This window comes from Oratosquilla oratoria, chromosome 9 (genome assembly GCF_046742065.1).
Source record: "Oratosquilla oratoria isolate Oo_2021 chromosome 9, ASM4674206v1, whole genome shotgun sequence".
In the NCBI taxonomy this organism is placed as follows: domain Eukaryota; kingdom Metazoa; phylum Arthropoda; class Malacostraca; order Stomatopoda; family Squillidae; genus Oratosquilla; species Oratosquilla oratoria.
In genome coordinates this window covers 27,286,912-27,299,563 of record NC_134785.1, presented here as the reverse complement: position 1 = coordinate 27,299,563, position 12,652 = coordinate 27,286,912, and the positions used below count along the sequence as shown (strand labels likewise).

Below are 12,652 nucleotides of genomic sequence, written 5' to 3'. Positions count from 1 at the left end.
GCAGGGAGGGAAAATCAAGAAACAAAGGCCAAGAAGTGAAGAAGAATAAAGAAAGAAAGAAAAGAGAGAAAAAAAAAAAAAATAGAGATAAGAGGAGAGGGGGAGAGGGAGAGCAATTACATGCCATTGAATAGAGAGAGAGCAATTACATACGACTGAATGGAAGATAAGAGAGTGAGTGGGCAAGCAAGGGCAAGGGAGAGGGAGTGAGAGGGAGGGATGAGGAACCTTGAATCTCTTATCCACGAACTGGAAACTATTTCACAAGATCCTCTATGAGGATTTTACTCTAATAATCTATCATTAAGTACAAAATGATAAAGGAGAGTTTTAAACTACTTTACCAAATAATTAACTGATTAAGTACATTCAGTACAGAATTGGGATAATTAATATCTCGGTACTGTCCCATTTTTAATATTTTGTCCTTTCTTATGTCACACAATACTATTCACTTGGGGTTTTTATTAATGACTGAACATCAGTTTGATCAATAAATATATTGCCTATGTATATTTGATACCGAAAAGCAGTTTGATTGATCAATTAATCAATCTATTGCCCAAGATCTTTCTTGCAGGAGACCCAAGGCCCTTGGGAAACCAGTCTTGGCAACCAGCAAGATTTTTATTTTATTAATTGAAAAACAATTTTAGTTTGGGATCCAACCCCATTCAACTAAATGAAATCAACTGGGTTTATCCATAATGGAAATTATAATGTCTAGCACAGTATTGAGAAAGTTAATTATTTAGACTATTGCTCAGTTTTATTAAGCCCTACCATAAGAGGGGATAGATGTAGATAACATACATTCAATGGATATATACCATGCAAGGTTTGATATACATTATCTATTAATTGCTGTCGTAAGATCCCTTCAACATGGTAATATAATTCATTGTTTATATTCTGACAAATGCAAGACAATCCTATTCAGTGTTTTCAGTGTCAGTCATCATAAAAAATGCTGGTGTAGGCCCCATCTTAAAAAAGTAATAATAATAATAAATAAAATAAAATAAATAATAAATGAAAAAATGATTGAATAAATCAATTATTAATATTGATAAGAATAATATATATATCCTTGATACTAACAATTGCACCTCGGTTTTGGATTATTAGCACAGGAGAGAAATTATCAAAATTATCTGTATTTAAAAAAATCATACTCCTTTCTGTTTGAATTCCAAACCTGAATAGAATAAAATTGTCTCACATTTGCCAAAGCAAAATTTATGAAGGATGCTAATGTACTGAAGAGGTTAATAATATACTGATGGGACAGGGAAAGTACATTTGATGAAAAGTAAAATGTTTTGAAGTTGTATATTAGGAGCACTCATTGAATAAGTATACTTACTGAAAAAAGAGTAAGTGTTTAAAAATGTGTAGATGAAAAAATACCAAAAGAAAGAATTGAATGCCTCTAATGCAGTGTTTCCCAACCTGGGGTCCCAGCACCCCCTGGGGATGCTGAAATCAATTATAGGGGGTGCTCGAAGTGATGCACAGAAAAATCACATTGATATATGTATCGTTGATTACCTAATTGTGCATATTTGACCTTTTTCATGCTATTTTATTTTTCTAGGGTGTTCTTTTCTTCTACAAATAATATTGTCAATTTGTTTCAGTTCTAAGGAATCATAAAAATAAATCAAGTGGTACACTTCACTTTCTTTTATCTTTCTAATAACAAGATAGGGGTGCGGGACTACTTAGACATGACAACAAGGGATGCTATGGTTGGAAAAGGTTGGGAAACGCTGCTCTAATGTAAACTATGCAAAGACAGTGAATATGTAAGTTTTCACATTTTGTATATTTGTCAGTGTGTGGTTTTAATTTCAAAGATATGTAATTCACAAGATGGAAGTATTGTTGCATTTCAGCATCTACATCATCTGCACTGTAATCATAATATTGACATTTTGAATGTACTGTACATCATGTTTTAATGATATGAACATAAATAAAAGAGAAGGTATCAAGCAAGCATTTTTAAGTCTTTTGTTATATGTGTGTGTACACATACACAAACACATATTATATATATATATATATATATATATATTATATAAATATATATATATATATATATATATATATATATATATATATATATATATATATATATATATGCAAATCAATTACATAAACATGTGATAAACTAAATCTGCCAAAACCACTGGGGGAAAAAATGGTGACTGATTATTTTCATCTATTAAGACATCTTCATGGGTGCAAAGAAATCATACAAAGTGTGACATAATATACATTGAAAAAAGGGAAATCCAAAGAGGTTCAGAAACTGCTCTGCACAGAGTCTCAAGTTCCAGAATTATCATCAACAACTTTTTAATAATAAAATTGTTTAGTTTGTATTAACTCAAACCTCAAACTCTATCCATATAATTTTCAAAATTACTTTTAATATAACAAGATTCAATTGAATCTTGTTATATTAAAAGTACCGGTAATTTTTAAAATAATATGAATATGAGTGAGTTTATACAAACTAGACAATTTCATTATAAAAAAGTTGTTGAAGATAATTCTGGAACCTTAGGGACCTCCCGGGATTTCCCTTAGGGACCTCTCTGGATTTCCCTTTTTTCATTATATATTATGTTACACTTTGTATGATTTCATTGTACCCTTACGATATCTTATTAGACAAAAATATTCGGTCACAGTTTTTTTTTTTTGTGGTTTCAACATATATATATATATATATATATATATATATATATATATATATAAATATATATATATATATATATGTATATATATACATACACACACACACATATACACACACACAACACACACCATGTAATTTGTCCCAGTATATTTCATGAGAAAAAATATAACTAACTAACATCTAGGGTGGGTCAGTAGCCACTTTTGATGTGTAATACCATAATACAAAATATATAGATAATAAATAAACAAAGAAAAGGGGATGCAGTGTTGGAATTAAGAGTAACCAAGAAATATAGGTGGATGCAATCATGTTGTAACATTCATGTAGCAAATTCTGAAGGGGGAAAAATAACCAATCATGCAATTTGCATTTTGGGTAACTACAGATCACCATACAAAACACAGGGTGTGCAAAAATGTATTACATCCCTCTTCTTCTTTCGGGTCAACAGTTGGGTAGATTGCAATTAATATCGACTTCATGTATTTCGAGGATTCAGTCAATTGGTAAAGGGATTTTCCGTGTTCTTAGGAACTTTGTATTCAGTAAATGGGCTTTCAACCAAGCTCTGCAGATTTGCTGTTCCTTTATTTTACTTCATGTACACCTCTACAAGCTAGCTGTTCCTCCTTCTCCAAGTTCTATCTTTATTAATTAGGCATTCTTCCTTTCTCCGATAATCATTTAAAATCTATCTTCATCAACTTATTATGACTACATCAATTACTTTTGACTTAATTCATATATCTATATACCAGAAAGGTAACCAAGTCAAAACGTATGTATACACTCCCACCCATTCCACCCACGTCCTTCTCATCTTAGCTCCTCATGGATGACAGGTCATCCCTGTATACCCACTGCCCTGGATCAGGAGCAAACCAGAAAGACACAACATATCCACAACAAGGCTGCTTCACTTAATCAGCAACTCCCCCCCCTCTCCTTCCCCTAATGCAGAAAAAGAAAAGATGGAAGAAATCCCTTTTGGGCAGTATTAAAGTATCATTCACACATAACAACTCCCTACCCACCCCACCCTCATCTATACACAACCATTCTCCACTCATCCCTATCTCCTGCCTTCTCCCTTCCTTGCTTAACAGACATTCCTCTTTTGCTCAATGCCCCTTTCACCCCACCCATCCTTCTCATCCTTGGTTGCCTCCTCAAGTTCACTCCATCCACTACTGCCTTCCACACCTCTTTTATTAATCTTTCTTCACTTATTCTTTCAATGTGACCAAACCATCCCAGTACTCTTTCATCAACCCTATTTGCCATCTCCTTTACCACCCCAGCTCTCCTCCTCACCTTGTTTCTCACTCTATCCAACCTTGTAACCTCTACCATACTTCTCAGACATTTCATCTCAAACATGCTCAAACTTTTCCTCTCTTCCTCTCTTAAATTCTAAGTCTCTGCTCAATACAGTGTTGTTGGCACAATCATCACAATTCATATATAATAAAAAGAAAGGGCACTTGTTAGGTCAAGCTTATTATGTAGCTAACCTGTATTTACTTAATTACATTTACCCGGGAAGCTCGCTGGCTGAGTGGGTTAGGGCGCTGTTACTCATGGCAAAGGTTGAGGGGATGCTGGTTCGAATCCTGCCACTGGCAAAGTTGAACCAAGGGCATGATTCATTAAATTCCATGCTACAAAGTCCTCTGTGAGGGGCACTGTCCTAGCCTTCCAATAGGGGGGAGTTTGTGACGTTAAACCATCATCAATTATAACAAAGGTTAGGAGCTCTGCTCAAGGGGTCTCTTCTATTTTCATTTATCGAAATTTGCATTGAATCCATTTATGACTAGAGCAGTCATTCATGATTCAGAAATGAATATGAGAAGATGTACTATATTGAACACCCAAATTTGACATAACATATTGAAAGTTTGCAAATATATCTCCAATTATTGAGTATTTGATACATTTTTATACAAAGTAATCTCCCTTATAAACAAAACTAGTTATGTAATAGAAAATTAAAAACAGTTCTAATACAGTAATTGAAAATTAACTTCTTACATCACCTGTAAATATCTTAATAAACAATAATATGATCTGTTATGGTCAGTTATACAATGTCAGGACTGGAAATGGTTTAAGGCTGCTGACAGGTAAGTTTATAATGATTTGGTTTAACTTCACAAACTCCCACTATCAGGAGGCTAGGATAGTGCCCCTTACAGAGTACTTTGTAGCATGGAATCTATTGAAACATACCTTAAGTTCAACTCACTGTTGGCATGGTTTAAACCGCCATTTATCACAAGTAACAACTCCCTAACTCCCTTGGCCAGCAAGCACCCTAGTTCAAAGAATAGCTTCCCACACAGAGTGGTGGATACTTTGGAATAAATTAGATAAAGCAACAGTGTGTCCAAATACTATTCAAGAATTTAAGAACAAACTTGATGCTGAAAGATACAAAAACAGGTTACTACGAGCATAGCTCCCTTCCTGTATAATACAATTAGGTAAATAATAACAGCATACAAGAATAAATTTCCATGTTCCAAAAAGTCCTTCATCAGAAGGCAATCATCCTAGCCCCATCCCAAAGGGGGAGTTCCCAGATAATGAACCGAGTCAGGCCCCTCTTGGTATCATAATGCATCCAATTTCTCTATAAAATGCCATACAGTAGTGAGAACGTTGTAAATAAACTAAAATCAGGTTTACCATGACAGTAGACAAGTATTGGTTATATTATATCAAAATTGGTGTGCATATCATCTAGCATTTATTAAACAATCACATGCCATTTTTTTTTCAATGAATATTGTTGTCATACAATTCCATGTGCAGAAGAATAGTACCATAATTCTTGGTGACCTATGCCAACCTGACTAGGCTAATGTACCCAGTTACTAAGTAACATAAATGTAACTAAATTGGCTCATCATAACAGAAGCTGAATGGGAATATACAGTAATGTATGATATAAACATACTGCCCATGATGAATATCACGAGCCCCACAGCAAATTTTGAAGAACATCTTAAAAAAATAAATAAAGAAATAAAAAAATAAAACAAATAAATAAATAAATTCTTTTGGCTCAAACGATCCTAAAGTTTCATCTACCCAAATTTTATATTACCAAAAAAGAAAATATTAGCTTGGAGGGATGAAAGACCTAATGTACTCATCTGATGTTGAAGCACTTGTTGACATGAGCTATGGTAAAAAAAAATTGGAAAAATAAATAAATAAATAACCTAACAAGTATTCAATTTAATTTAATTTGAAGTCGGTAATTCCCCCTTCTGTGAAGAGACTATGATGGTGCCTTTTAGCAATGTACTTTCAGAACCAGGAAATTTAATGTAGTATGCCCCTACCACGAACCTCCTAACAAAGTAGGGTTTAAACTACCTTGACTCCCGAAATCTGTCAGCAATGAAAATACCTATATTTACTTTTTAAAAGAAGTAGTGATGAAAATTAACAAACAACCTAAAATCAGGTGCTGACGGACAGAAACCATTGTTATGCCTTAGGAAGGGGGAGGGGAAAGAGAGAAAAGGGAGAGCTGCTAGGTAGAAAAAGAGAATAGGAGAGGGAGGGAGGGAGGGAGGGAGAGAGAGAGAGAGAGAGAGAGAGAGAGAGAGAGATAGAGAGAGAGAGAGAGAGAGAGGGGGGAGAGAGAGAGAGCGGGGAAAGAGAGAGAGAGGGGGGAAAGAGAGAAAGAGGGGGAAAGAGAGAAAGAGGGGGAAAGAGGGGGAAAGAGGGGGAAAGAGGGGGAAAAGAGAGAAAGAGGGGGAGAGAGAGAGAGAGAGAGAGAGAGAGAGAGAGAGAGAGAGAGAGAGAGAGAGAGAGAGAGAGAGAGAGAGAGAGAGAGAGAGAGAGAGAGAGAGAGAGAGAGAGAGAGAGAGAGAGAGAGAGAGAGAGAGGGGGGGGGGAGGGGGGGGGGGGAGTAGGGAGGGGGAGGGAGAGAGATAAAGATTGACAGTGACTGAGACAGGCAGTGACACAAAGGTAGAAAGAGACAGAGGCAGAAAGAGAGGAATAGAGAGACAGATACAGAGGCAAAAAGAGACAGACACAGGGACATACAGACATAAATAGACAGGTAGAGAGCACTACCAAAGACATCATATGAACTATAAAATCCCTTTTTGCAACACTGTATCCACACCAATTCATCGATATTCATTGCAATCTCCATTTCAAAATTTCTACGAGGAAGGGGACCAATAGAAGGCAATAGAATTAGTACCTAAGCCTTCATCTGTCGGGGAGGGCCCTTTTCCTACACCCAGACTCATGGCCGAGGCCACTTCCTCCACGGTAACTGGTTGTGTCTTGTACCGCCACGACCGGCGCCTTACTGCTGCCGCTGCTGCTGCTTCGAGGGCAGGTGAGGGCGTTGGAGCGGTGGCTTGCTCCTCCTCCAACTTCCGCATCCAAAGTGCCACTCGAGCACCAACGCTCCGCCCAAGACTCCGAGGGGCTGGTTAGTAGTGAGTTTGTGAGGGGTAGTTCAGAAGGAGATATGTGGTTACTGGTGTGCAGGTGTTGGGGTATCTTGTTCAACACCAGAAGTGCTTTAGGTTATGACCATACAACAAAAGAATACCACATTCTTGAAAATGACAAAATATTGTGTAATTCACTTAACTAAATTTTCTATCAAACATCAACAAAAGCATCATAAATGAAGTGATAAACTATTATTGACTCTAGATAAACGAACCAGTAATATTCTAATAAATATTTGTCATATGGTTCAAAACCAAAAGCACTCCGAACTTCTGTATGTTATGCCAGGTTAGCCAATCATCAAACTCCAAGAAAACAAAAGCCAAACTCTGAAGCCAAATGCCTAGATGGTAAACATGTTGTGTCTCTTGTGTGTGCATTCATTAACCTTCCCTTGTCAATCAGTATTTAATTCCAGCAAATGCTGTGACATAAACACACACACACACCTTCTAAAGGCGATTGAAAAAAAATTGAAAAACTAAATGACGACTTAATGTATCAAAATCAGCAAACAAAAAAGAAAGAAAAAATAAGTATCACATACTTTTGCATTGTGATCATTAAAAGCTCAAAATCCGTTAGTGACTCTTGAATCTAAATTAACTGTAATCTGCTCTGATCTACTTGATGGGATTTTATCTATTCATTTATCTTTTTCCTTTTTTTTCAGTTATATGGATAATATGCATATTAATGGGAAGAAATAAACAGAATTATAGAAAGCAGGGCATTTCATAATATTTAACAATTATTAATGGACATTCCACTAGAGAAGACTGATAACTGAACATTCCATGAGATCTGAGAATAATTTCATAATATTCCACAAGATACATGAGCCTATCTATATATCAAGGGCTTTTTCCCCCTTACCAGGGAGGTAGCCAGCTCAAAATGCATATATCCATTCCTACCCATTCCATTCCTATCTACCACCCATTCCTCCCTCTCATCTTAGCTCCTCATGGATGATGGGTCATCCTTGTATCCCACCCACTGCCCTGGGTCAGAAGTAATGCAGCAAGACACAGCACATTCACAAGGTTGCTTCATTTAATTGGTGACCCCCTCTCCTTCCCCCCATGCGGACAATAGAGGAGACGGGGAGAAATCCCCTCGGGCTTCATCAAAATATCATTCACACATAACCACTCCTTAACCCCTCCATCCTCAACCCCCTACCTTCCTTGCATCACAGTATCATCTATACACAACAATTCTCCATTCAACCCTATCTCCTGTCTTCTCCCTTCCTTGTTCATCAAACATTCCCCTCTTGCTCAATGCCCATTTATCCTCATCCATCTATCTCATCCTCAGTTGTCCCCCCAAGTTCACTCCTTCCACCTTTGCCTTGCACACCTCTTTTACTAATCTTTCTTCACTTATTCTTTCCATGTGTCCAAACCATCTCAATACTCTTTCATTGGCCCTATCTGCCACCTCCTTTTCCACCCCAACTCTCCTTCTCACCTTTTCATTTCCCACTCTATCCAACCTTGTAACCCCTACCATACTTCTCAAAGACTTCATCTCAAAGACATTACTTTTCCTCTCTCTTAAATTCCAAGTCTCTGCCCTATACAGTGCTGTTGGCATAATCATCCCTTCATATAATTTCCTCTTTGTATCCATTCCTAAATGCCTATTTCTCATTACAATTTTTAATCCCCTAAGACATTTACAAAAAGATACAAAGGTGATCACTGAACATTCCGTCAAAACTGTGAAGGATTACTCAACATTCCATGAGATCCAGTCAAGATAAACCAGGGGACTTTGTGAACATAATCTCCATCAAGTTATTCAGAACAGATTACAAAGGCATTTCCATTGAATACTCCAGGCTAATCCAGAAAATAGCCACTGTTTGTCTTGCCTACATGGCTTTGGCAGAGAAGTGCAGTACAACAGTTGCTAACATGTCCTAACATGCTGATTTTTTTGCAACAACAAGTGGAATCTGCAGTGTAGAACAATTACAAAAAATCCTGCCATTCTTTACTTTATAATTATATATCATTTATTGGTATCAATAGTTTATACATTTATCCATGCTTGGTTCAGAGTTTTATACAAGTTTCTCACCAATTTATTCCTGTGACAAAACCAGTTGTGAGGTATAAAATGGTTTCTTTCAAATAAATTCTTTGTCAAATGCTAAATACTGAACGAGCAAAAAATTTATTATAAAATAATAATGCTATAAAATTAAAGAAACGAGATTCAGAAATTTACTACCTATTTGAGTATGATTTGGGATAAAAATTTTCATCAAGAAACGAGTTACATAAAAATCATGTAATGCATTGGGCAATATCTAATTAATGCAATATTTCCAAATTGGTGATTAAAACAACTATCTGTACTCTCGTTTACTAAGCAGGATTTTAAGTAAAGTCTGCACCCCATCCTTTGAGTGTTCAGGCATCAAAATGGCACAAAATATTCACTGCTGTGATCAGGTGATAGCCTGGTGCTTTATCAATCAGTACTACATCTCAGTAAATAAATAAAACAAAGAAGTTTGACAAGGCTCTAGTGGTGCAAGAGGCACTTACGAGGTTCTTTCCTGACACTAGTAGTTGACGCAGAGGTTGAGGCGGAGAGTGCACTAATGGATGCTGAGATAATATTTGAGGGCACAGAGTCTGAGGAGTTCCCTTCACTGTTAGTGCTGTCAGCAAGTCGTGCAGCTTGGGTCACTTCATCTTCGGTCACTGGTTGGGTTGCACATCTGTTGGATGAAGGATACTGGTTAACCTTTGTTTTGGAATCTATCAATCAATCAATCTATCTATTGCCTTCAGTCTCGTGCAGGAGATCCAAGGCTCCTAGGTAACTGACTGTAAAATCCAATAAACAATCAATTTATCTGTTGACCCACATCTAATTCAGTACCTTGGGCAATGGGCAAGATGCAGGGATGGCCCATCATCCAGGAGGAGCCAAGAAAAGGAGGGAGGGAGGGCTGGTGAATGGGAGTGGAGTGGGTGGGGATGAAATGGGTGGGAGTGGAATTATGAAATTTGACTTTGGCTACCTCCCTTGTAAAGCAGAAAAGACCCTTGGTGTATGTATGTACTCAGATAACTCAGTACAAATGCGTTTCCAATTAGATTTATGAATAATAATCATTCCATAATTTGCAGTCCAAATTTTCAGCCTTTAGCATTCAAAATTATTTTCTGTCAAGAGTCCATTTAATTTTTGTGCAACTTTTTTATTTATGATGGTAATGAACTAGTGGTTTTGAAATATGAAAAAACATTAAAACATTCTTTGTTTGGACAGCATTTTTCAATTTTACATTGTGTTGTATTTGTACAGTATATGTATCATACTCTCTTCTCTTGTTGTTACTTTTTTGTAACCCTGCAAGGAACCTTTATATGTCTAGGTGACAAACATTGGTTATCATGTCTATCAATCTGGCTACCTCCATTATAAGGGGGAAGAACCCCTTGATAGATCTACCATTCTGACAGAGCATTTCCCATTCAATTAGACCAATAGCAAACATAAAACTTGAAAAATTAAACAAGCCCAACATTATAGTAATATCCAACATAAAGAAAATTAAATACAACTGAGATACAATAATAACCCATCTACATACTAAGGGCCTCTTTCCCCTCATAAAGGAGGTAGCCAGCTAGGGCATGCACCCACTCCCATCCACCACCCACTGTTTCCCTCTCATCTTAGCTCCTTATGGATGAAGGGTCATCCCTGTGTTATGCCCACTGCACGAGTCAGAAGCAATGTAGCAAGACACAGCACACTTACAGCAGGGATGCATCATTCACATAGTGACCCTCCCTCTTCATCCCCCCCATGTGGAAAATAGAGAAGATGAGGAGAAATCCCCCCTCGGGCTGCATCAAGATATCATTCACACACAAACATTCTCCACTCACATTTATCTCATACCTTCTCCCTTTCCTCCTCAACTGACATTCCTTTTTGGCTCAAAGGCCCTTTCATCCCATCCATCCATCTCATTTTTGGTCCTCCCCTCAAGTTCACTCCATACACCTCAGCTTTCCAAACTCTTACTGCTAATCTTTCTTCACTAATTCTTTCCATGTACCCAAATCACCCAATACTCTTTCATCAGTCCTGTAAGTCAAATCCCTTTATACCCCTGCTCTCTTCCTCACCTCCTCATTTCTCACCCTATCCAACATATTTGACATTTCACTCTATCTTACCTATATAACAAAAGGCTTCTTCCTACTCACAAGGGAGGTAGTCAGCCAAGATGTGCATCCACCCTCCAACCATCCCACACCCTGTTTTCCCTTGTAACCCACAGCATATGATGATGCCAATCCCTGCGTAATGAGGCACGAGTGGGTATAGAAGGTTGCCTGCATCAGGATCCATATTATATTTATTTTGTAGTTGTGTAGGTGCAAATGTGGCAGGGAAAGGTGGAGTGAAGGTGGAGGTAGAATGTAGATTGAGAGAAGTGAGTAAATGCCTTGGTGGATTAAAGAGTGTAATGAGGAATAGACATTTGGGAATGGATGATAAGAGGAGACTGTATGAAGCCAACAGCACTGTATGGGGCAGAAACATGGAACATAAGAGAAGAAGAGAGAAGGAGTTTGAATGTGCTTGAGATGAGGTGTCTGAGAAGTATGATGGGGGTTACTAGGCTAGATAGAGTGAGAAATGAGGAGGTGAGGAGGAGAACAGGGGTGGAAAAGGAGCTGGGAGATAGGGTTGATGAAAGAATATTGGGATGGTTTGGACACATGGAAAGAATGAGTGAAGAAAGACTGGTAAAAGAGGTGTGGAAGGCAGATGTGGAGGGAGTGAACATGAGGGGATGTCCTAGGATGAGGTGGATGGATGGGGTAAAGGGGGCTTTGGGGAAAAGGGGAATGTCTGTTGAGGAAGGACGGGAGAGGACAGAAGACAGGGGTGAATGGAGAATGGTTGTATATGGATGATGTTGTGATAGCATGAGGTGGAATGGGCAGGTGGATGGGGGGTGAGGTAGTATGTGTGAGCAAAATTTGACGCAGCCCGAAGGGATTTCTCCCCGTCCTCTCATTTTATGCAATGAGGGGACGGAGAGGGGGGGTCGCCGATTTAATGAAGCAGCCTTGCTGTGGATGTGCTGTGTCTTGCGACACTGCTTCTGACCCAGGGCAGTGGACAAGGTGCAGGGATGACCCGTCATTCAGGAGGTGCTAAGATAAGAGGGAGGGTGGAGGGGTATGGAGTGTATTCAGGGATGGAATGGGTGGGAATGATTTTATGCCTTTTTCTTTTTGGCTACCCCCCTTGTAAGGGGAGAAAGCCTTGGTATATGTATGTATGTATGTATGTAGTTGTAGCTAGTGACCTCATATTCTGTGAACAAGTTTGATTGCATTTTCTGTGATTATCAACATTCAGGGTGAAAGAGAAGGAATACTACAGCTATAA

At 37.9% G+C, this 12,652-nt stretch overlaps 1 protein-coding gene across 4 annotated transcripts in view; it reads right to left on the bottom strand.

Moving 5' to 3' along the window:
* Positions 1-12,652, bottom strand: part of LOC143028277 (uncharacterized) — a 1,448,808-nt gene that overhangs the window by 352,617 nt on the left and 1,083,539 nt on the right. For 3 of the 4 annotated variants that reach the window (XM_076190136.1, XM_076190134.1, XM_076190137.1), the window contains exons 13-14: positions 9,772-9,947; positions 6,945-7,178 (exon numbers count right to left, since the gene is read on the bottom strand). In XM_076190136.1, coding sequence (XP_076046251.1) covers positions 6,945-7,178; positions 9,772-9,947 — 410 coding nt within the window. The remainder of the gene's footprint in view (positions 1-6,944; positions 7,179-9,771; positions 9,948-12,652) is intronic. The other variant, XM_076190135.1, reaches the window with a different exon arrangement.